This window comes from Brachypodium distachyon, chromosome 2 (genome assembly GCF_000005505.3).
Source record: "Brachypodium distachyon strain Bd21 chromosome 2, Brachypodium_distachyon_v3.0, whole genome shotgun sequence".
NCBI classification, from domain to species: Eukaryota; Viridiplantae; Streptophyta; class Magnoliopsida; order Poales; family Poaceae; genus Brachypodium; species Brachypodium distachyon.
Window position 1 is genome coordinate 38,940,965 of NC_016132.3, and position 24,315 is coordinate 38,965,279.

Genomic DNA, 24,315 nt, shown 5'->3' on the forward strand with positions numbered 1-24,315 from the left:
CGAATTGATGACGTGGCGTCGTCCGCGGACGTTGTCCGCCAAGTCAAATTAAGCCAAATTTGGCTAGCGTTTGGCTTGTCCGCGCGCGGACAAACGGACGGATGGCCGGCGTTTAGCAAACCCCATTGGATTCGGTTTTCTTGTCCGCGGATAAAAATGGACGGATGGCTAGCATGTGGACATTGCCCTTGATGCCCTTAGATGATGTGCCTGATTGTCAGATTACCCGCGCGTGATTGCCAGGTAGCTTTGCATACTTGCCCGGCGTCAATACTTACCAGGTTAGCCCTACATACTTACCGGATTATCCACACACACTTGCCAGGTTAACTATACCTAATTACCAAGTTAGCGTGCATACTTGCCGAATTATCGGCACACACTTGTCAGGTTAACTGTACCTATTTGCCAGTTAAACCATGACTACTTGCCGGATTCTCCGTGCCTACTTGCCGGATTAGTCACATCTACTTGTCGGATTAGTCACATCTACTTGCAAGTTTAACCATGACTACTTATCCATGTGCATTTGCCTCTTGCTTATGCATGCACTCTAATCAGATTGTTAACCTACAGCAACACATTTAATGGACCGAACTTGCAGAGATATTTAGTTGTGTACCAACTTGTCGGTTTAATCATGACTACTTGCTGAATTATTCATGCTCACTTGCCGGATTATTGTCAGATTAATTGGTTTAGCAACGCATATTTACCATGCTTATACAAGATATATGTATGTTTATCTAGCACACAGACCAGCCGGGAGCTTCCAGTTCACTCACTGTATTCAATGGATCAACATATAGTGATAGATAACGACTCACTAACATGATCAGCTACAAAACAAATCAGGAAATAATCAGCCAAGCTACCATTGTGTCGTCGCTCCATGTGTCTCCTTCCGCCGCTGCACGGCTGCACGCGAGCAGCTTCTGTCCCGGACGCGTAGCCGCTGCAGCACGATCCATCGCCACCGCTGCTCCTCGCCGGACTGCTTCGGTGGCCTTGTAGCGCTTGTGACCCTTGTCCTTGTCCTTGGCATGGCCGCGGCTAGAGCTCGCCGAGTTCAAGCTCCTCCTCCTCACCGCCGGCCAGGGCCCCTCCACCCATCCCTCCTTCTGACCGCCTTCGTCGCTCCGCAGGATCCGAAGCCCCGCCCGGCGCCACCCCGCTTGCGCGCCCCCGCCGGCGTCGCCCCGCCCCCTTCGCAGCCCAGCCCAGCGCCGCCCCGCCCCGCCGCGGCGCCGCTACCCTGCCGCCGCAGTCCATGGCCTCGGCCGTCGCTGCGAGGATCCTGGTTTTGCTGGCTCGGGAGGTGGGAGCTCGTGGTGGGGAAGAAACGAGCCTTCGGGGGAGATAAGGAGAGAGATGGAAGAAAGAAGGGAGACAGAGCAGTGAGTCCGATCGGACGGTGCGGAAAGCGCCGCTGACTAAGACATGCCTGGGCACATGTCCCACTTAGAAAATCCGATGAATGAAAGGAATCCGTGTGTTTTTCATTGATTGTGTTCATATATATACAAGGGAAAGAGACACCAATATCAAATATTTGGCATTCGTGTCTCAGTTTTGGGAATTTGGGACGCGAGCAGTTACATGTTAACTGCCATATTAAATATTAATTAACTAATAATTAATTCTAATTGATCATATACTAATTAATCTTAACACCCCCGATCAATTTGCTCCATTGATATGTATATACTTGAAACATCATGTAATCTTGTAATCTTGTAATTTTCTCCAAAAACCCTGTGGGAAAAATATTGAGAAAAGTAATACTGATGTTGATATATTGTGAAAACTCCTTCCTAAAAACCCAAGGGGAAAAATAAGGAGAAAATGGTACAACATATATTGGATATTGTTTCTTGATAATTCATATAGAATTATGTGAACAATAAATATGCCTTGTATATTATCCAAAAAAAAACCCGGTGGAGAAAATAGAAAATATGACATATAATCTTATGTTAATATTGTCTCATTAAAAACCTTTTATGAGAAAAAGCGAGTAAAACTCATAATAGGAAAATAGTGCAATATGATATTATGAACAGGTTAATTTCAGGTGAATACTCTCCCTGATGCTTGCAAAATTTTAAGTCGTCGCATACCAATCCCATAGACACATTTTTGAAATGTGGAGTTGGGTAAGGACTTAGTGAACAAATTGCGAGGTTATCACATGATTTGGTTTGCAAGATATTTATTTCCCCATTTTGTTGTAATTCATGAGGATAGAATAGTTTAGGTGCAATATGTTTAGTTTATATTGCTTTTATATAACCCGTTTGCATCTGTGCAACATAAGCAGGATTATCTTCATAGATAATTGTAGGTGATTCAATCGAATCAATATCACATGATTGTTGTATGTGGTTAATCATTCTGCGTAGCCATACACTTTCACGAGATGCTTCGTATATAGCTATTATTTCAAAATGATTTGTGGATGTAGCCACTAGTGTCTGCTTAGAAGACTTCCACGATATGGCTGTCCCACCGTGTAGGAACACGAAACCGGTCTGAGATCTGGCATTGTGGGGATCAGATAAATAGCCAGCATCAGTGTATCCGATTAATTCAGAGTCTTGGTTTTCCTTTTGGAAATATAGACCTAGATCTCTAGTGCCTTGTAGGTAGCAAAATACTTGCTTGACTCCCACCCAATGGCGTTTTGTTGGAGCTGCGTTGTGTCTTGCTAGTAAATTTACCGCAAATGCAATATCCGGCCGGGTAAAATTTGCTAGGTACATTAATGCCCCAATAGCACTAAGATATGGGAACTCAGGTCCCAAAATTTCCTCTCCATCACCTTTTGGTTTGAATGGATCTTTCTCTACGTCTAGAGATCGAACTACCATAGGTGTTTTGCATGGATAGGATTTGTCCATGTTAAATTTCTCCAAGATTTTCTGTATATATGTAGCTTGAACCAATATCCCGAGGGAAGGTGCTCAAGTTGTAAACCTAAGCAGAATTTGGTTTTACCCAAATCTTTCATTTCAAATTCCGCCATTAGATGACTACGAGCTTCATCTATATCATGTTTGTTGCCAATAATGTTTAAATCATTAACATATACAGAGATAATGCAAAATCCTGTTTTGGATTTCTTGATGAATACACATGGGCAGTCCTCATTGTTTGAGTATTCCTTCAGTGGAATAAACTCATTAGTCAGCTGTACTAATTTGCCAGACTATGTTGATAAGCCATATGATGACTTATGAAGGTTTTACACTATACATGTTGCGTCTTTCGTGTGCATTCGGAATTTGAGATTCCTTGAGGAACCTATATGTCTAAAATAAGTGACTCATAAAGATATTTTGTCACTACGTCTATCAACTGCATAAATAGACGATTTAGAACTGACATTGAAATATGTTATCGGAAAATGATTTCATGCATATATGGAGAATTGGTTTCGGGTATCTGCGTGAACCCGCTACAAGCCGCGCTTTTGAGTTTCACCACCTCATTATTTTCATTCTTGTTACGGAAGAAAAAATTGGTGTAGGTATTACTTTCGCTGATACCTTCCTTTTTATTAAGCGAAGCTAATTCTTCTTGTATTGAATCCTTCGATTGAATCCAGTCCGAGTGTTTACACACTATGCCATGGCCATGGTCTTTGGACCAGGATCATTCGGGAGGTCGTTGCAATTATAGTGCATAAATGTATGTCGACAATTTGTAGCCTTTTTTGATGATTCTCCAAAATCTAGATATTTGTGCATGGTTCAGTGTGTTGATCAGACACACGTGAGATCATCGTATAGATGATTATGTACCCATGATGACTATTCGCAATTTTCCAATGCGGTCAAGTCTAGGTATTCCGATGTCCCAGTCATTATGTGCACTATTGAGCTAGGTTTGTGGAGATTTCCCTTCCACTGGGCGTATACTACCCATTTGGTATCTATCAACGTGAAGTTGAATTGCATTTACTGATTTTTGAGAGTATACTCAGAAGTTTTCTTTGTTGCTTGCGAGGAGCTGAATCATGTGGTGTGGCCATACTTCTCCCCCTCGTGTATTGAATGGGGAGTTGAGTGGTTTTTGATTGGTACCTCCACTCTTTCAGGCACATTAATTGCATGATTTAGAGGATTTGTATGATACCGTTGTAGTCAGTAAATGAGTATGGCAGATTATTTGCAATGTGTTGCAAATGAATGATTTTCTGAACTAGAGGTTCAGATCCTTGAGTACGTGGGTTTGAGGAGAAAATGTGTTGGACATTCATATTGATTTCCTGGCATTCTTTCTGGTACTTGAAATCTCCCCCTAATGCCTGGAAATGCTCCTCGGTGATATAGACAATGCACTAGCCATGAATAACTCCCCTGATTGGGGTTCAAAGTATTTGTAAGTGACGGAAAATACAGTTAATCCTCACATAGATCCCAAATCTGTGAGGGGCCATTGATGTACGCTGGGGTGGTGTTATCGGTATTTAACCGAATAATCGCAGATGGGAAATCTTTGATAGATGTCCACGTATAAATAGGATAGGAGAATTATTATGATATGCAGTTGTTCACTTATGAATCAAGTCAGCAACGTGTAAAACTGCATGACCAACAAAATTGTTCATAATTTTCGTATCATCCCGATGCCAGGATGACCAAGGCGGTCATGCCAAGTCTCGAATGTATTGACATTCTGAAAAATTATTATACGCAACATGAGCTAAAGGTTTGATGTATGTATAGTACAATCCGGATGATAAAGAAAGATTTTTCAAGAATTGATTGCCATATCCGTTACTTTTGATAGAATGAGAAATTCCAATTGTTGTCATCGTGGGTTTCTATATGAATCCCATTTCGACGGATATCTCTATAACTTATTAAAGTATAGAGTTCATGGAGCCGTTGTCCACTAGGCAAAATTCTTCATCCATTTTAGATTGACTCTGTAGAAAACTATATATTGAAAATGAAAAACTTTAATATAAATTCTTAATAGATATATAGAATAAATGCAAATTTATTTAAGTATCAATGTGATGATACAATATCGTAATTTACAATACATATGTCAAATATGTAGGTACCAATATATTGATACAATAATGTAATATTACAATATAGATGACAACATTTACTATAGGCCTCTCAGCACTACGCGAAATAATTCGCCGCTTTCAATAAGATGTATGTTCCCACGGAACATTCAGCGCCATTTAGCATTTTACCGTTATTGAAAGTCTATAATACCTTGTGATTCACATATATTAAATTGAGGTAGTCACATAGTGATGATTTTTGCTTATTACAAATGGAGCTTTTTCTTGAATCAAGTCAAATTTGTGCATATTAATGCCATTTGGGACTTAATCGATGAAACAAAACTATCAAATTTGCAAGAAATAAGGATCTCAATTGCAAAATCATAAATATCACATGTAATAGGGAATGTATATCATACAAACACATTGAACATGATAATATTTACTTAGACATTTACATAGGAACATGTCTTTGAATAGATATCCAACAGAAAACTACTGGAATCTAATTAAATATAAGTCCAGGCACCTATTAATAATATTTACTTGTACTACTTATTTAACAGACTTTAGGACCAAATCGCAAATAACCTGGAGTTTCGGGCTTTTCTGCAAAATGGCCTTTGCCTGTGGAGGGGGGGCACGCGGGCCGCGGGGGCTGCAGGCGCGTCCTGGGCCTGGGCCTTGGTGGCCTTTCGGCCGGCCCAGGTCGGGACCGAGGTGGATCGGGAGGGGATAAAGGGGTGGGGCTGGGGCGGTTAGGGTTTCCCAGCCCCCACACCCGCCGCCGCCGCCATGGCAGCCGCCTACAGCCGCACGCCACCACTGCTGCCGCCGCACCTTAGAGAGAGGAGTGGAGGCGAGGCCGAAGGCCTCCGAGTCCCAACCAGCAGCGCCAGATCCGACGCAGGGAGCAGCCATGGCCGCCGCGAATCGGCGGAGGAGGCGCCTCGCCTCCGTCTGTACTTTGGATGGGGTTGCGGGTGGAGCCACGGTTGAGGGCTCGCCGGCCGGAGTGGGAGGAGGTGTCGGGCCTGACGACGCGTGGGCCGGAGGCGGAGGAGACCGGCGGCTACGATCACGGCCCCCACCCGTGCGGGTCCAGTGGCGCCAAGGCCATCATGGTCGTGGGGTCCAGCGACGACAAGGCCGCCGTGGTCCTGCGGTCTAGCGGAGACAGGGCCGCCGTGGTCCTGCGGTCCAGCGGCGATGGTGTCGCCGTGGTCCTGTGCTCCAGCGGCGAGGAGGGTTCCCGGAGCGTCGAAGAGATCAGCAACAGTCAAGGGCAGATTGTAGATCGCCATCTTCTTACCTTTCTCTTGAGTTCTTCTCTGTTCTCTCTTCTCGCTCTATTCTTGCTCTGTAAAGGCAGAGTCTCGTGCTGATAACTTGTTGTGAAATGAATGAATGAGAATGAATTTGTTTGTTTTTCATTGATTGTGTTCATATATATAAAGGGGAAGAGACACCAATGCACAAAAATTTGGCATTCGCGTTCCAGTTTTGGGAATTTTGGACGCGAGCAGTTACATGTTAACTGCCATATTAACTATTAATTAACTAATAATTAATCCTAATTATCATATACTAATTAATCTTAACATGCTTAACGAGATCGTGGGTTGTTGGCGAGGTTTGTTGTCCTGGAGTATATACTCATATATGCTTTAGGATTCGTGCTAAAAAAATCCGGAAAGCATAGAAGCACCTCTCAAACAAAAATTGGTGCTATAAGATGCAAGAGCTGAAGTTATCAAAAACAAAAATGGAAGCACACGATCAAGGAGCAACTTAAGGTCCCATTCCAACTGCTGCCGCCGCACCTTACTATTACTACTATCAAGGAGCAACTTAAGGTCCCATGGAGATTTCTACATTGGTCACTTGGAGCATTTACGATTGCATCTTCAGTGGTGTCCCTCCATGCCTGTATCGACGCAGGTGCATTTTCAAAGAGCACTTGAATCTTGTTTTCCATGGAGCCAAGAGAACACTCTGGATAGCTTCATTTAGATAGTTCTTTCTTTTTCATTGTACATAACTTTTATTTATTTATCTATCAATATAATTTGCAGTAGGTCTTTGCCAACACTCGCTTCGCCTGCGTCAAGCCCACTTAGAAATCCAACAGCTACGATGAAGTGCAAGTTCTTCATGTGCCTTGTTTTCCACAAGTGTTGTCTGACTGCGGATAACTTGACGCGTCAGGGCTGGGCCCGTAACTCCCGCTGCCCCCTTTGTGCAACTGAAGATGAAGACTGCACCCACATGTTCGGGCATTGCCGTTTCACGCATAAGATTTGGCTCCGTCTAAGACATTGGTCGAAGGCATCATTTCCCATCCCTGACAACTCTTTTCTGAAACACCACAATCCTTACCACAGACAAACACTATTGCAAAAGGTACTCAAAAGAATATGGCCCCTCACAACTCATGGAGCTTGCAATTGTGACTGAAAAAAAAAACCCAGCTCAATTACCAGGAGCACGTTAAGTGAACAGAATATGGCCCTTCGCAAAAGGTACTCAATTGTTGGTTTTAGCAAACGATGAACAACGAATCCATCATAACAGTCAGAGAATAGAAACAGATTAAAGTGCCTAGCCAACATGAAGCTTCCATACATATGCAAGATGCATCCTTCCAGGTCCAGCATAACTAATCTAGCTTGCTAACAGAAGGAAATGAATCCAAAGGAAGACAATAAATACATAATACAGTTACAAGTGCAAGGTTTTTCCGAATTGGCGCCAGGAACGAAGTTTCCAAGCAAATCGATACAGAATCAGGGCAAAGTGCTTTACTGCGTATCGATCAAATCAATGTGACTTGGTTGTTTCTTGGAAGTGCAACAGGTGAGATCGATGGAGCCAATGGTATGAACAACAATTCCAACTCCTGGTAATTAAGCCGAAGCTGCAAAAAGCAGAGTTGTTCATCCAAGTTAACAGACGATTATTTGATCAATAAATCAGGGCCAGAGTTCAACTACTAGGGAGTACATATATAGTAACAGAGATTATCGGAGCATCAGGACATGTACATCGTGCATTTTTTTTTCTTTGCGAAAATCTAACTGGTAATTCTGTAGAGGACTTCAGAGATGGATGTGTAAGGTGTTATTTAGATGGCTGGAAAGATTATTTTGGAAAGTAAACTATGTGGTCTCTTGTAATGAATCTTGTACTAGCTGCAAAAAAGTTCCGTGCATGGTGAAACATATAGCATTGTCAGAAACGAAGAACAGTTTTGTTCCAGCTCTTGTGATAATATACTACTGTACAATAGAATTGCTAAGACTATCTATTGGGCACACGGAAGTTGTGTAGTCATGTCGTTTTTTTTTATTTGTACGAAAGTGAAACAACAAATAAACTTGGGTCACAGTACAGTCGTATATATACAAAATGGTGCTAAACTGTGGGACTACATATACTTATCTCGTACCTCATGGCATATGAGGTTAGCTATTCTCTCAAACAAACATATACAAGATTATTTTGGACAAATTTGAGTCACTTAATATGGGACGGAGCGAGTACCTATCTCACGTAGATTAAAAAAACTAATACGCACTGCCAGCTGCTGCTTAATCACCTGCAGATTCGAATTGGACGAGCTAGCTCGCTTTCTCAGTCTGTCCCGGGCCAGTGACAACTCCTGCATCCACATGCTCCTCTTCTTCATCTTCTTCCGATTCGAAGGGATCTAAAGAAGGAATGAGCATGTAGACATTGTTTGGTGAGGATAGACATCTAAGTTCATTAATTAATGTCTGCACACGCCAGCTGAGAGAACGGACTTACCATGAGGACGAATCTGAAGGGTGGGGCGGTTGGGATGGGCGTCTGCTGCAAGCCTCACCGCAGCTTCTGCTTCCTCAAACTCGTCTGAAGTGCCGCCAGCTGCTTTCTCAGGCCAAAGGACAACCTCGACTCTCTGGAGGGAAGGGAGGTGCTCCATGCTGACGTCCAGTTCTCCACTAGCGATGTGCGATGCTCGGGCAAAGAACCAGAGGTATTCAAGCCTTGGCATAGCTCCTCGTGGAAACATAGATGGCCCCGTCTGAAAACAACCGAAACCGCACACCCTCAAACATGGGAATGCATCAGCGCCAACGATGAACCTTTCTACACGAGTGCACTGAGCTTTGGTGGAGGACAGGATGAGATAACAGAGAGCGGGCAGCTTCCCAAGGATCTGAATATCAACCTCCAGACACACTCTATCCACACATAAGTGCAGGGAGGAGAGGAGCGGAACCGATGCTGAATTAATCCAAGTTGGCAATGTCGAGGTACATTCATAAAACACAATGCTACGGAGGTAAGGAGGGGGCACCAAGCTGTTGCAGCAGACATCAAACCTTGCATTATTGCCTAAATTATCAATTGTTAGACTTTGCAATTTCTGTAGATTGCCCAGGGACACCACCAAAGAACTACACACGCTCTCATCATCTCCATCCAAATAAATCTCAAGCACCCTCAGCTCCTGCAACTGGCCTAGCTCTTTCTCAATAGCCGAAGAACCATTAATCCACAGTCCAGTCAGCTCTTCTAAGGACGCCAGGTTCCCCATCCCAGTCGGTATTTGTGTATTCTTCCGATCATCAAGGTGTAGGCACATCAAATGTTTTAGCTGAACAACACTTGATGGCACCACTAATGGCTCCTTTGATCGATTTCTTAAGTCCAAAGTCTCCAGAAACTTTAACTTTCCGATATCTACAGGGAGAACGCCAACACTTGTATCTCGTAGCCCTAGGTACCTCAGGTGCAATAAATTCTCAATTGGCTTAAGATCAATCTTGTGGCCACATTTCCCAAAATTGCAACCTTCTAAATCCAATACACGCAGAACTTGAAAGCAAGAAAGAGCAGTCTGCATCAAATCAACATCAGTTCTAAAGAGAGTAACAGACCTCAGCTGCGACATACTCGTGACATCAACCCAATGTGTGGTGAGCTCTGACATGCTATTCTGAAAGGATAACCGGCGAACTTTGCTGTGTAAATTATGTTTGCTTTGTTGGGTACCATCTAGTATAGTGACAAAGTTCTCTTCGCTGGACATGGAACATATGAGATCAAGTACCATGTCATGCACACGGCAAGCTACCACCTCGTGTCCATAATAATCATAAACTGGCTGAATCAAATTTCTATTTGCGAGCTCATTGAAATAACTTTCGCCGAGCTCATATAGTCTAGTTTCTTGTTTTCCACCTTGGACAAAGCCTTCAGCTATCCACCTCCATATCAACCGGTCTTTCATAATCTCAAAATCTTCCGGAAATATACTGAGATATAATAAACAAGTCTTCAAATGAGAAGGTAGATCATAATAGCTAAAGGATAGTATTCTCTGCATGTCCTTCACACTACCACCTTCTGCAAGTCCACGGCCAATAGAATTGAGCAAGGTTTCCCATTGATACTTTGGCTTTATCTGTTGATCACTACTAGCTAAAAGACTAGCTACGGTAATGATGGCTAGTGGTACTCCGCCACATTTCTTCAAGATGTTTCTGGATACTTGTTCGAATTCATGAGGGCAACCACCCCCTTGAGGAAATATTCTTTTATAGAAGAGCTTCTTGGAGTCATCTTCGGTAAGAGGTTTCATTGGATAAATTATGTCATCACTGGAAGAGCAGCATGCTTTAGAGACACTGCCTATGCGGGTTGTAGTCATTACTCTGCTACCGAGATTGTTGTTGGAGAAAACACACTTGATAAATCCCCATGCTTCTTCGTCCCATATGTCATCAATTACTACGAGGTACCTGCGTGTTTTGTTTTTTAGTGTTATTTTGCAAATCAACAAGTATAACATGGTTTACCTTTTATCCTTTATGTTTGATGTAGAATTCTATCAGCACCAAATTAATTATGAAGTGGTATTGACTCAAGAAATTTGTACCAAAGATTAATCATTTACAAACACATACAATATGCAGAGGTGGGTGATGCATACAAAACATTAAAGTAAGCCAACAACGACAACCGTTAAAAAACTAACACGGAGTTGAGTAGCATTAAATATACATGCAATCTAGTAAGTAAAACTGTGAGCATTCGGTGGCGTCATACATACCTCTTATTCTGAAGAAACATTTTCAACTCATTGATGAGTTGTTGTTCATCCCTAGCAGCTTCATTGATGCTGGCATACTTACTCTGGTCAAGTTCATATAGCACCTTCTTGTAAATCCTTATCATGTCAGGACTGCGAGACACAGAAACAAAAGCTGCACAATCAAATTGCCCTTTGATCTTGTCATACACTGCTTTCGCAAGAGTTGTCTTGCCCAACCCACCAAATCCAACAATAGACAAAGTCTTTAACTGCTGCTTGGACTGCCCAAAGTGCTCATCACCATCAGACAGCAGCTTCGTGATCAGCTCCTCTCTCGTGTGCTCAATGCCAACGAGTTCGGCGACATCTTTGTGCACAGCCTTCAAGCGAGGATCTATGGCATCCCCCTTACTGTTGGCGTGTGCATCAAGCATATACTTTTGGCGCAGGTCCCCCAACTCATCGGCAAGCTCCCGTGCTTCATCAATGGCATCAGAGATCTGATGAAGAGCCTTACCCTTGCTAAACAGCTTGGTGGTCTTCTTCAGGAGCTTCTTGACTCTGTTCTTCAAGTTGTTCGGGCCACGCTCATGGCCATCGTCATCCTCCACGCGCACGATGAAAGTGTCGACGGCGTCTTCCATGTTGTAAGAGAGATCCCTGACCTTACCGGCCCAGATGCGGACCTGGTCGTCGAGCTGGTCCGGAGGCACCTCGCTCACCTTGCGGAGGACGGCGTGCATCATCTCCAATTCTGTAAGTAGAGATTTGACCCCTTTCTTCACACGTTTCTCCAGGTTGTATTCCTCGATGAGTAGGCGGCCGAGCTTCTCGAGCAAGGGGGTCATCGCCCCTGCCGTGATATCCATGGCTACTTCAATTCAACAAGTAGGGTGTGAGTGTGTTGATCTGGAGTGAAGAAATGGAGGACCTTCTGGACTGGCTGATGGGAGATTGATGGCGGTTTGGATCCAGCTACAGGGGTGTTCTTGCAGCGGTGTTAAAGCTAGCTCTGGTCAGCTGAAGAAGTGGATCGATGGAGGTCTGTTCTTGCAGGATGGACTCCAGCTACAGGATGTGTTCTTGCAGTGCTGCTAATGCTAGCTCTGGACAAATGGTTTGATGGATGTTTGTTCTTGCAGCGGTGCTAGTGCTAGATCTGGACAATTGGATCGATGGAGGTCTGTTCTTGCACTGGTGCTAATGCTATCTCTGGGGGGAAATGGAGCAACTGATGGATTGGTTGGTAAGGGGGAATCTAGCTACAGATACAGATGCAGTGAGCAATCATCGACCGGCCGACAGAGTCCATGTGCTTGTGTGTGAGTGAGTGACCCCTCCTCCTTTAATTGATGCAGTGAGAGCATTTGATCATTTGGATGCTTCACTGAAAGCAGTACGGGGATAATAGATTGGACCGCTGGTGCTGCTGTCACTGTTTCCCTCTCCCCTCCTTGGCAATTCGATACATGTACATCCGGGCAACCAAATAAATATAGTACTCAGAAGCAACAGCCAGTAGTTGAGCGAGTCCGTGGATTTCATTCCAACTTCTGGTACGATGCAAAACCAGAATTATCTCCTCTGTTTTCCTCCAAGCAAAACTTGTACTAGTAGTATACTGTATTAATATTGTGAATAGTGCGAATTAACGTGAGTCTGAAAGCTACTACGAATTGAAGCAAGCAGCAAGCACAAGAACGAAACGGTTCACGAGACTCGAGTGATCAAGAACATATCCAATCTGAACGTTGAAACGGTATCAGCTGTCAAAGTTTTAAATTTCCGTGACTGAAACTTGAAATGTCATTATTTTTATATAGTATAGCTAGAACGGGAGGAGTATATATGCCAGGAAGGTATCGGCTGACAAATTTTAAAATTTCTGTGTGAATGCACGTGAAGGAAGAGTAGTCGATCGTTGAATCGTCCATGCGGAATTAAGAGATGATGGAGCAGCAGCAACGAAGACTTGACGAGCTACGTACGAGTCAATTGGGGAGCAACAGAACAGAAGATTTTAATGAATGAGTGGTGCTGCTACCACGTCCTGGACCCTATGATTATGATTACATGGAAAATTACGACAGACATTATAACGATGGCTCAACCACCCCTCCATTGACCGAGCCATGGCAACAGCGTCGACAGAAGCATGAAGCCGATGCAGAAATAATTCTTTCCCAGATCCTACTTTCAGTGAGATCCTGGTGACTGAAAAATCTAGTACTAGCTTACAGGGAACACCAGTGCCAAAGATCAGTGTTATGGAAGAACTCCAGCGGCTATTGCTGCTACTGTTATTATGCATGCGAAGAAGTGTGTGGCGTGTGCCAACTGCCAAGAACCAAAAGGATTCGAAGTCTTGGAACCGGAGACTAGACTAGCAATTTAGAATCAACAACCGAAGCATGCACCCAATCATAATTAAAAGTTCCATTATTCGAAGAAAAACGGAATTAAAAAATAAAATAGAATTCGTTTATCATAAGTAAACTGAAGCTTCCATGCATCCCTTCTAGCATTAGTGTTGCAAGCTTAGCTAACACCATACACTGAAATGAAACTATTCGATCCTCCAGCTGAAGGAAGCAAATAAAAGATACAATTGGATAGATTGTGGACACAGTGGAACAATGTGTCTAAAGACAAGAGCACACAAATGGAAGAAAATTGATTGATCTCGACGATGAAGGAACAGGAATGACATTAACGCCCGACCATGATAAGCATTAGTTGTGTTGATCGTTGAGGTCGAGTGAAATCAACTCCCGGTAAAGCTGCAATACAATGACATGTGCAAATTGCTCGGTTAGATGCGTTGACGATTCACTGTAGCCCAAAATCAGAGTTTATACAACAGAAAGCTAACAACTCGTTTGGAAATGAAATGAAATCCAATATTTGATAGGATTTCATTTGGTTAAATTTAAATTCCGGGTTCAAAAATCATGTTTGCCTACTACATGGTTAGAGGAACTAAGGTTAGTTGTAGTGTGATTCCATTGAATTTCAAATTGAATCATGTAGCCAATTCGGTGCCAACCAAACAAATTGGTTTCTAGAATTCAAAATGAATTTCAGAATTCTACCCCAAATGATTGGGCCAAACGAGTTGTAAAAGTTCTCGGCTAGATTAATTATGACAGCAGGACCTATACATTATATATGCTGCCTTTGAAAATTGAGATACCCAAACTATTGAAATGAACTGGAAATTGGTTTTTTTTGTTTATGCATAACTGAACGTAATAAACTTCGGGGCTACATATGTTGTGAATGATATGTGCAGTCGTGAATAACATAAGTGAATTGCAAAAAAGATGATCTTAATTATGTCATGTATGAAGCTGATTGTCATGTATGTTTTGGTGGGCTAGATGCGGCTGCTCACATGTGGGTTTGAATGAATTTATTATTATTAATGAACACGACTGCAGGCTCCCCCTCCTCTTCTTCCTCTGATTCTTGGTTGTTAGTTAAACTGAAAGAACAAATGACTGAGGTTAATAACAGAATAGTTTCTTTTTCATATGAGAAGAGCGAGTAGTTAACAGATAAAAGAAATTGGACAAAGCGACGCCAAACCTAGCAAGAAATGGAGGGACGGTTTGGATTGGCGTCCGCTGCATGCTTCAGGGCGACGCGCGCTTCCTCCAACCACAAATCCGCGTTTTCCTCGGGCAAAAAGGTAACGCTGACTTTCTGGAGGGAAGGGAGATGCGCCATGGCCACGTCCAGCTCACCACTGGCGATGCGTGACGCTGGTGCCCAGAAGTCGAGGGATTCGAGCATCGGCAATGCTCCTCGTGGAAACATAGATGGCACCGTTACAAATTTTTTGAAATTGCAGTCGATCAAATATGGGAATGCACCGGCACCAATGATGGGCATCTCTACACAAGTATGCTGACATTCGGTGGTCTTCAGCAATAATGATAGAAGAGCTGGCAGCTTCCCTATGATCTCAATGTCCTCACCCCGCACTTCATCCACAACTATATATAAGAACCGCAGTAGGAGAAGCGATGTACAATTAATCCACCTAGGCACTCTTGATGTACATCTACGAAACTGGAGGGCCCAGAGACGTGGAGGGGGCACCCAGCTATCCCAGCAGCCAACAAACCTTGTACAATCCTGATTCTTGATTAACAAAATTTGCAATTTCAGCAGATATCCTAGGGACTCAACCAAGGATTTGCACGCCCTCTCGTTGCTTCCATGCAACCTAAGACCGAGCACCCTCAGCTTGATCAGACGACTTAGCTCTTTCTCGAAAACCTCAGAACCATCCACATGCACTTCGGCCAGCTCTTCTAAGCACACCAAGTTGTCCATCCCGACAGGCATTCTCATATCATTGTCAACTCTTAGGCAAATCAGACGTCCCAGCAAAACAATACTTGATGGCACCACTAAATTATTTCCTCTCAAGTCCAGTGTCTCCAAATACCATAACTTCCCTATTTCCATTGGGAGATCCTTAAGACCCGTATCTTTTAGCCCTAGGTACCTCAGGTGGAATAAATTTTCCACATCCACAATATGTATCTTGAGGCTACTTTTCCCAAGATTACATCCTTCTAAGTTCAATACACGCAAGAAGAGAAAGCTTGGAAGAGACTGAATCAGATCAACAACAGTTCTTAAGAGAGTTACAGACCTCACTTGTGACATGCTCGTGGTGTCCACTTCAGGGGTGGTCAGCTCTGGCATGCTATTATGAAATGATAACCTACGAACCTTGCTCTGCGAACTGGTTGTGCTTCCCTCGGTACCATGCAATATAGTAACAAAATTCTCTTCACTCGACAGTGAACATATAAGATCAAGTACCATATCGTGCACACGACATGCAATTGCCATGTATTGAGCATTGTCGTAGTATATTGGCTGGATCAAGTTTCTATTAATAAGCTCATTAAAGTATCTCTCTCCAAGCTCATAAAGACTAGTGTCTTCCTCCGAACTCTGGACAAAGCCTTCTGCTATCCACCTCCATATCAACCGGTCTTTGTTGATCTCGTAATCTTCTGGGAAAACACTTAGGTATAATAAACATGTCTTCAGATGAGAAGGCAGATTGTAATAGCTGAAAGATAAAATCCTTTGCATCTCATCAAGACTAGGATCTTCTGTAAGTCCACGACCGATAGACTTAAGCAAAGCTAGCCACTGATCCTTTGGTTTTACCCGTTGATCACTCGCCAATAGACTGCCAATAGTGATTAGGGCCAGTGGGACTCCACCACATTTCTTCAAGATGGCTCTTGATACTTGCTCCAATTCACGAGGGCATCCACTTTCTTGAGCAAATACTCTTTTATTGAAGAGCTTTTCAGAGTCATCACCAGAAAGAGGTTTCATCTCATAAACTATGTCATGACTGCAAGAGCAACATGCTTGAGCTACAGTCATTATGCGGGTTGTCGTCATCAGTTGACCACCCATGTTGTTCTTTGAGAAAGCACACTTGATAATTCCCCATGCATTGACATCCCAGATGTCATCAATTATGATGAGATACCTATATGAATTTTTGAGAGAGTTAGTTTGGAAATCAATCAAGACATTACCAGCAGGCTTATATTGTTACAAGCATTGCTTGTTTATGCTGATGAGAGACATGGCACATGACAGTAGTTGCATTCTTCGGAATACACTCCTGACAAATTCACATGCAATCTTGGGAACAAAAAAGATCAGTGTTTATTACATACCTCTTATCCTGAAGAAACATTTTCAGTTCGTCGATGAGTTGTTCCTCATCTCTAATGGCTTTCGAGTTGATATAGGATCTTCTTGAAAATCTTCTTGGTGTCGGGATTCTGAGACACCGAAACAAAAGCTCCACAATCAAATTGCCCTATTATCTTGTCATACACTGATTTTGCAAGTGTTGTCTTGCCCAGCCCACCAAATCCAACAATGGAGATCGTCTTCAGTTGTTCCTTGGAACCCTTATCTCCATCAGACATCTTCCCAATCAGCTCATCTCGTGTTTTATCAATGCCCACAAGCTCCGCGACATCTCTGTAGACAGCCTTTAGCCGGGGATCAATGGTATCCCCCGCACTACTAGCTTGTGCCTCAAGCATGTACCTTTGACGCAGGTCGCCCAACTCCTTGGCGAGCTCCTGTGCTTCTTCGATGGCGTCAGAGATCTGATGTAGAGCCTTGCCTTTGCTGAACAATTTAGTTGTCTTCTTCAGAAACTTTTTGACTCGGTTCTTCATGTTGGTTGGTCCACGCTCACGGCCTTCCTCAACACGCACAAAGAAGCTGTCGACCGCGTCTTCCATATTGTAGGACAGCTCCCTCACCTTGCCCGCCCAGATCCGAACCTGCTCATCGAGCTGGTCCGGCGGAATGTTGCCGGCCTTGCGGAGGACGGCATGCATCATCTCTAGCTCCGTAAGGAGAGACTTGACGCCTTTCCTCACGCGCTTCTCCAGGCTGAACTCCTCGGCAAGCAGATCGCCGAGCTTGCCAAGGAGAGGGGTCATTGCTCCTGCCGCCACCTCCATAGCACTGATCTACAAGAGGTTGTGGGTAGTGTTTTGGATGAGAAATCTGGTAGGGTAATGTACTAATGTGGATGGTAGCACGATAGGGATGCAGGCACCTCAAGTCCTTAACCTTGCTCAGCCCGTTGCGATATATGACTTGTTGAGATGCGATGGGACCTTGGGACCGGAAAAACAAAAGGCTCTTCTCGGCTGTCGTGTTCTGCAGGTTAATTGATAAAATGACCTTGGATGCCATCACAAAGCAACTGGTAATTAGTTTATGGCAGCAACTGCTAATTTCAATCTTACTAAATCGCTCGGTAACCACGACCACGTGCTGGTTTTTTGGTTTCTAGACAGTGGCCGACATGCATGCAGTACATTAGATTAATTAATTGAAATCAGGGCTAGCTAGTTGGGGCCTATCTGACATGAAAAACTCAGATCAAAACGTTTCCTTGAAATTACTAGATCTTCCCTAAATAAAACAATACTGTAAGCCCTCCATTCTGATTTACAAGACCATTCTCAGAAAATCTTAAAATCCAATATTACAAGGCCTTTCCCATGTCCTCCACTTAACTGCAAGCATTAACCACGACCACGTGCTGGTTTTTTGGTTTCTAGACAGTGGCCGACATGCATTCAGTACATTAGATTAATTAATTGAAATCAGGGCTAGCTAGTTGGGGCCTAGCTGACATGAAATCAGGGCTAGCTAGTTGGTGCTAATGCTATCTCTGGGGGGAAATGGAGCAACTGATGGATTGGTTGGTAAGGGGGGAATCTAGCTACAGATACAGATGGAGTGAGCAATCATCGACCGGCCGACAGAGTCCATGTGCTTGTGTGTGAGTGAGTGACCCCTCCTCCTTTAATTGATGCAGTGAGAGCATTTGATCATTTGGATGCCTTACTGAAAGCAGTACGGGGATAAGATTGGACCGCTGGTGCTGCTGTCAGTGTCTCCCTCTCCCCTCCTTCGCAATTCGATACAGGATCGCACTAAGTGCTTGTGCTGGCTGGAAGTGATTAACAAGCAATAGGAAGCAACTCCTGGTTGCAAAAAAACAGAGTAATTTGTCCAACTAAACAGAGGATGAGTAGATTGTGGGAGGAATCAGGACTTGTATGTTATGCTGCATCCTTTGCAATTCCAAAAGCATTAATCAAATTGAAATAATAACCTTGAGACTGCAGTAGATCACAGTCCTGAATGGCATGCGTAGGTACGATGATTGTAAAGAACGATGAACAAAAGTGGCACTTAAATATGCCAATGCATGCATGGTTGTGTGCATCCACATAGGCATGGGCATTCCGTTAGACTGAACCGATCGGTTCGGTTTTTCAGTTTATTCAGAAATTCTGTTTTGAGAAAATGAGAACCCGATGATAATATGCACGTCACTTATTTTGGGAGAGAAAGAGTAGTATAGTTTACATAGTACGGTTTCCAGCTGGGGCTGCATCAAGCGAGAGGCTGTTGCCAGAATTTCACTGATAGCGCTTCGCGTTGATTGGCTTGTCCCGGCTCATGGTAGCGCCTGACGCATCGCAAAGACTGTCAAGGGGTTGACAAGGCTTAACGAGATCGTGGGTTGTTGGCGAGGTTGAGTATATAATCATAAATGCTTTAGGATTTGTGCTAAAAAAAATCCGGAAATGGAAGCACCTCTCAAACAAAAATTGGTGCTATAAGATGCAAGAGCTGAAGTTATCAAAAACAAAAATGGAAGCACTACATCGTAGTCAAACTCCCGAACGAGAGAAAAGAAACCGATTAGATATAATTGGTTTATTCAGCAAAGCATTGTACTAGCTTTCATGCATAAATGGTTCGATCTTCCAACGGAAGGAAGCAAATACAGAATGCAACTGAATCGGTTCTGGAAACAACTGGAACATTGAGTAAAACCAAGTGGAAATTGATCCACCGATCTCGACGCTGAAGGAAGAGGAATGACATTAACGGCCGCCATGGCACCAGTAGTGTGTAGTACTAGCAGTCTGAATTGTCGATCATGCATTGTCTTGTTCGTTGAGGCCGACGAAATCAACTCCTGATAAAACTGCAACGTAATGACAGGTGCAATTTGCTTAGTTAACTTAAGATGCATCGACGACTTGATGATATCTAAAATTTATACCACTTGATCCAGCAGAAATGAAGCAGTTCAGCTAGATTTATTACAAGAAGATGATTTGTATATTATACTTCCTTTGAAATATAAAAACTATTAAATGAGCTAATTAACATTAATAGTTCTTTTTACAAAACTGATTATGAACTTTCGAACGATATGTGCTTGGTGGAAATGATGGATGAAAAAAGTGGTAATTGATTATGTAATACCATAAGAAACCTCAAAGCTTCTGCAATACCTGCGAATTTGAATGAATTTATTCTTTTTAGAACACATCTAGCTCGATCGGCCAGCTTGTCCGTCGATATCGTTGGTCTGTAGTCCTTCGCTCTTGTTTTTGAGCTGACAAAGAAAGCAGAAGGTGAGGTACAACAATAATGGTAGCCAAAAACAGAGTTACATGCGTTGGTCCAACGGAAATCATAGAGCTCAACTAGATTATTACATGCTATGATGGACGGTTAAAATATATTTTTATTGGTAATTGAAAAGAGAGCAAAGAAGCAGTTAACAAATCAAGATAAGGATTATGTATACATCCTATGACTGAGGTATTAGCACATATATTTTTATTTGTAATTAAAAGAGAGCAAGCAAAGGAGTAGTTAACAGATCAACATAAGGATTATATATACCTTCCGTAGAATGGCTAGCTCATTTTCGTATACTTCGTCGTCGAATTCTTTGGCTGAAATTGATGAGAAATATGGATGCTGTCTCTGTATAAAGGCGTCGTATCAGGTGAATCTGACCACATTGGTATATCCCTGCATCCGTTCAGCGTCAACCACCCGATCCAATTCGTGCGGCTCGAACACTTATGCGGTAAATTTGCAAAAACACGCCTGCTTCTGGTAGCCCAACTAAGCCCACGAATTTGCAGAAAACCTACCGGCCGGCCCAGGAATCTCTCCCAGCCCTTGACTCCCCCGTATTGGCAAGAACCTCCTAACTCCTTGTTCAATCACCCCATGGCGACCACCTCGATTAGGGACGGCAAATCTTCTTAGATGGAGGCTAAGGGAAGAACTTGCTCATCCTCCTTCCTCCCGGGTTCAGTACACGACCAGGAGCTTTCCCATCTCGCGGTCTGGAGACTAGTTGCCTTTGCTCTACTCTGTTTCCCTCCAAATCTCTCCAACTGCTGAACCGCAGATCATGACTTCACGTCTTCACTAGGGTACATCAGATTTTCTTCTGAAAATAGGAACGTTTTCATTGATTGAACTATTTGTTAAAACGGTAACGACTCTGACTAATGCAACCTCGGCGTTGCCTGCAACCTCATGCACAGCTAATCTAGCTCATCATACCACCTACTGACAAAAAAAAATACGGAGTACACTCAAAGCTGGCTGAAATTGACTTGATGTCTTCGATATAATTCCTCCTGCAAGAGATCTGTCCATGCATGATGATCTGAATTTCTGTACCAAGTTCAGAGTTCAGACTTGCATGACAACCTTCTTGCGCTGTTGATCTTTAAAAACCTGCACGTCATATTTGAAACTAAATTCTAGCATGTATGCGATTGCAGAAACTTGTGTAAACCTAAGTAGATCTTGTGCGGAAGGAATCCGGTGGTCATCCCAATCCTGTGGATTCCGAGGCCGCCGCTGGTGATTTGGGGTTGGAGAGATGGTTGAGGCATTGAGAAAGAGCAAAGAGGAATTACTGGGGAGTCAGGAGAGATTCGTACGAGCATACGACTGAGGGGTTTCTTGCAAATTCACAATCTGAGTTAGGGGTGGAGGTGGGCGTGTTTTTATAAGTTGCCGTCGGAGGGCTCTGGGCACATGATGTGGACTGGAAGGTTGGCGATGAATGGATGCAAGGATGCACCAAGGTGGTCAGTTTTACCTGATACGACGCCATGTTTAAAAAACGTCTAAATAGATGTAATATTTCGACAAGTAATATGGTTGAGAGGGAGTTGAAAAACTCTTCAATACAGTAGATACTTTACCAAACTGTAATAATACAGTATAAAAAGTCAATTTGGAGATTGCTGTAAAAAAAAGTCAATTCAGAGATTTGTCACCACATCTGGCGTACCCGGCCGATTGTAAACGAATAACAAAGAGTTAGTTGATGATTTTCTTTCTATATCAGCCATTAGAAAAAACATTATTTGGTAAAACAAAAACCATTAGAAAAACATTAAATCTTAGCTCATAAGTAAAATCAGGTGTGAATTTTTTTGCGTGGATCAACGTGCTGGGTTTTTGTGTTTTTGTTTTAATTTAATTATATAATAAAGTTTATTTGCTTAAACATTGTCTTGTCTAAATATATTTCTTTACATGCATCATCTGGTTGTAGACTGACGCAACTGATGATCTATCTTTTTTTTTGAAGGAAACTGATGATCTATCTGGTGCATGCAAAGTGCATTTGCACTTTTTTTTCTTAACGACGAGCATGTTGCTTCCTGGAAAAGGGAAAATGAGTCCTAATTAATTAAAGAAAGCAAAGGGGCAAAATATAACGAGAAGGATAAAGTTTGGCCGAAAGGGGCAGATACCACTTCACCGAGTATTCAACAGAAGATGGCATGCATCCATACAACAGCTTGAAAGGGAAAAAAAAAGCATATACGGAGTACATATAATGTGTGCATCATGAGACGAATTCAGTCTTTGCTTTTCTTCTCGAACAAGAAGAAGATGGAAAATCCAAACCCTGGCACTGGAACAGACGTCCGTCGAAACATTTTACTTAATTTGAACGCAAGATGTAAACTTAAACATGCAAGAATACAACGGAAATTATTTTTCTAAAGGGTTTTCAGGCAACAGTTCCTGGTGTGTATCCAATTCACATATTTCTGGCATCCATGCATGTCTAGAGCACCAACTTATAATAACCGGTCCTCGTTCCGTTTCATAATTTTTGTCGAAATATTACATGTATCTAGACGTTTTTTAAGAATAGATATATTCATTTTTGAACAAATTTGTCGAGACAAGAATTATGAAACGCCAAATAGACGAAATTGAGCTTTGTTTGTGCGCCGGCCGGACCTTTTAAAGAATTTGGTTTCGTCAACTAATATTTTTTTTCTTCTGTCCGGAGTCGTAGCTATAGAATAATAGCAAAGCTGGCAGAACCAGAGAAAAGAGAAAAGAGCATACACAAATCCGATATCGAGGGGCAAAGTCTCGGCTCCATCGTCACCGAGGAAGGGCAACTGTGCTCTCACCCACGCGCAAGGTCAGACATGTATGAGGCGCTTCGACTGTCTGAGGTTAGTATGCCGACATGGGGGCCCCAGTTTCTGACATCGTGTGGTGCTATTCGATTCGTATGACACACTGACATCACGGGCCCAATCCCCTTCCATCCCCTTGGCTAGGGCAGGCTAACAAACAACCCACCTGGACTCCCTCTCTATCCAATCCCCCCAATGTCAACCACGCAGCCCCGCGATCCCCTTCCTCAAGCCCCACCGTCGACGGCGAGGGTTCCGCCCGTGCAGCCGCCCCCGCCGATTCCACGGCAGATCAGGCCCCTGGCCTCGCGAGCCGCGCCGGCGCGGTGGTGCTCCACCAAATCCACCATGTCGAGCCCTCGCTCCCGATCTGCTGTCCCCAACCGCGCCGGCGGCCGGCCTTACCCCTCCACCAAACCTTCTCCACCTCAGATCCCTAGTCATGGCGGCGCCTTATCTCACTGCCGGCAACGCTCCGGCGCGGCCGGTTCGCCTCCCGCCGTTATGAGCTCCAGGAGGCAGCGCAAAGAAAAAGGTCGGATTTTTATCCCCGCGACGCCAAGGCGGTGCCAGATCCGTGGGCGGCGGCGTCGGCACGGACGTCAAGGCGGTGGTGCTCCCCAAATCCCCAGTCGTTCCCTTCGATTCCCCAATCCCCAAGCCCTCGCCGGCGCCTGCGCCGCGTCTCTACTCACCGCCGCGGCGGGACAAGGAGGAGCAGCAGGCGGCTCAAGACTCAAGACGGCAGAACGACGAGGAGCAGCAGCAGAGGCGCAGGGCTGCGGCGCGATGAGTAGCAGCAGTCGTTCAAGGCGACGACGAGGAGCAGCGGCTAAGGCGAGGTTTGATTTTGCTTTGTGTATTCCGTGTATTCTGAATCGACGACGAGGAGTAATCTCAATGGACGACGAGTAGAATCTTGCTCCGTGTATTCTTGATGCAGAAAACATGAGATGTGATTTTGCTTTGTGTATTCTGAATGCAGAAGACTTTAGGGCTTTGTGGAGTCTTCTTTGTGTATTCTAGGAACAGAGTAAGTGCTGAAACTAAAGAAGATCCACCTACTCGATCTTTTTGTATGCTGGAACTAAAGAAGATTTTTTCCCAACTCTGTGATTGTATATTCTGATCTGCTTCTGTTCCTAGAATCTTTTTCTATGCTGCTAGACCAATCTTTGTGTTTGCTGCTAGACCATAGGATCTTTGTGTATGCTGCTTATGTCCTAGAATCTGTCACTAATTGTCATGTTTAGATTAGCATGCGATTGTACTCCTTCTGTTACCTTAACATGCCTTTTTTTTCACTTCTAGGACTAGATTGTGCTCTTGCTCTG

The 24,315-nt window shown here is 43.6% G+C and overlaps 1 protein-coding gene, 2 long non-coding RNA genes and 1 pseudogene across 4 annotated transcripts; 1 reads left to right on the forward strand and 3 right to left on the reverse strand.

Moving 5' to 3' along the window:
* Positions 1-7,519: 7,519 nt before the first annotated feature.
* LOC100821710 (putative disease resistance RPP13-like protein 3) lies at positions 7,520-12,569 on the reverse strand. 2 transcript variants are annotated; one of them, XR_002963434.1, is made up of 4 exons: positions 11,130-12,569; positions 8,837-10,818; positions 8,573-8,738; positions 7,520-7,946 (listed from the first exon to the last, which is right to left on the reverse strand). XR_002963434.1 is itself a non-coding variant. In XM_024459382.1 (4 exons), exons 1-3 carry the CDS (start codon positions 11,978-11,980, stop codon positions 8,650-8,652), a joined length of 2,922 nt encoding a protein of 973 aa, XP_024315150.1. In that variant the 5' UTR covers positions 11,981-12,569; the 3' UTR covers positions 7,520-7,946; positions 8,628-8,649. The 2 variants fall into 2 exon arrangements, 1 of the variants encoding a protein (XP_024315150.1); XM_024459382.1 differs by having other exon boundaries at positions 8,628-8,738.
* A 954-nt stretch (positions 12,570-13,523) lies between these two features.
* On the reverse strand, positions 13,524-17,825 carry LOC100841729 (annotated as a pseudogene).
* Positions 17,826-19,447: 1,622 nt separating this feature from the next.
* On the reverse strand, positions 19,448-20,676 carry LOC106866187. Its single transcript, XR_001406095.2, has 3 exons — positions 20,406-20,676; positions 20,009-20,112; positions 19,448-19,695 (listed from the first exon to the last, which is right to left on the reverse strand). It is a non-coding gene; the product is annotated as an uncharacterized LOC106866187 (long non-coding RNA).
* A 2,457-nt stretch (positions 20,677-23,133) lies between these two features.
* Positions 23,134-24,129, forward strand: LOC100842333. The gene is made up of 2 exons (XR_002963880.1): positions 23,134-23,823; positions 23,967-24,129. It is a non-coding gene; the product is annotated as an uncharacterized LOC100842333 (long non-coding RNA).
* The last annotated feature ends 186 nt before the right edge of the window (positions 24,130-24,315 follow it).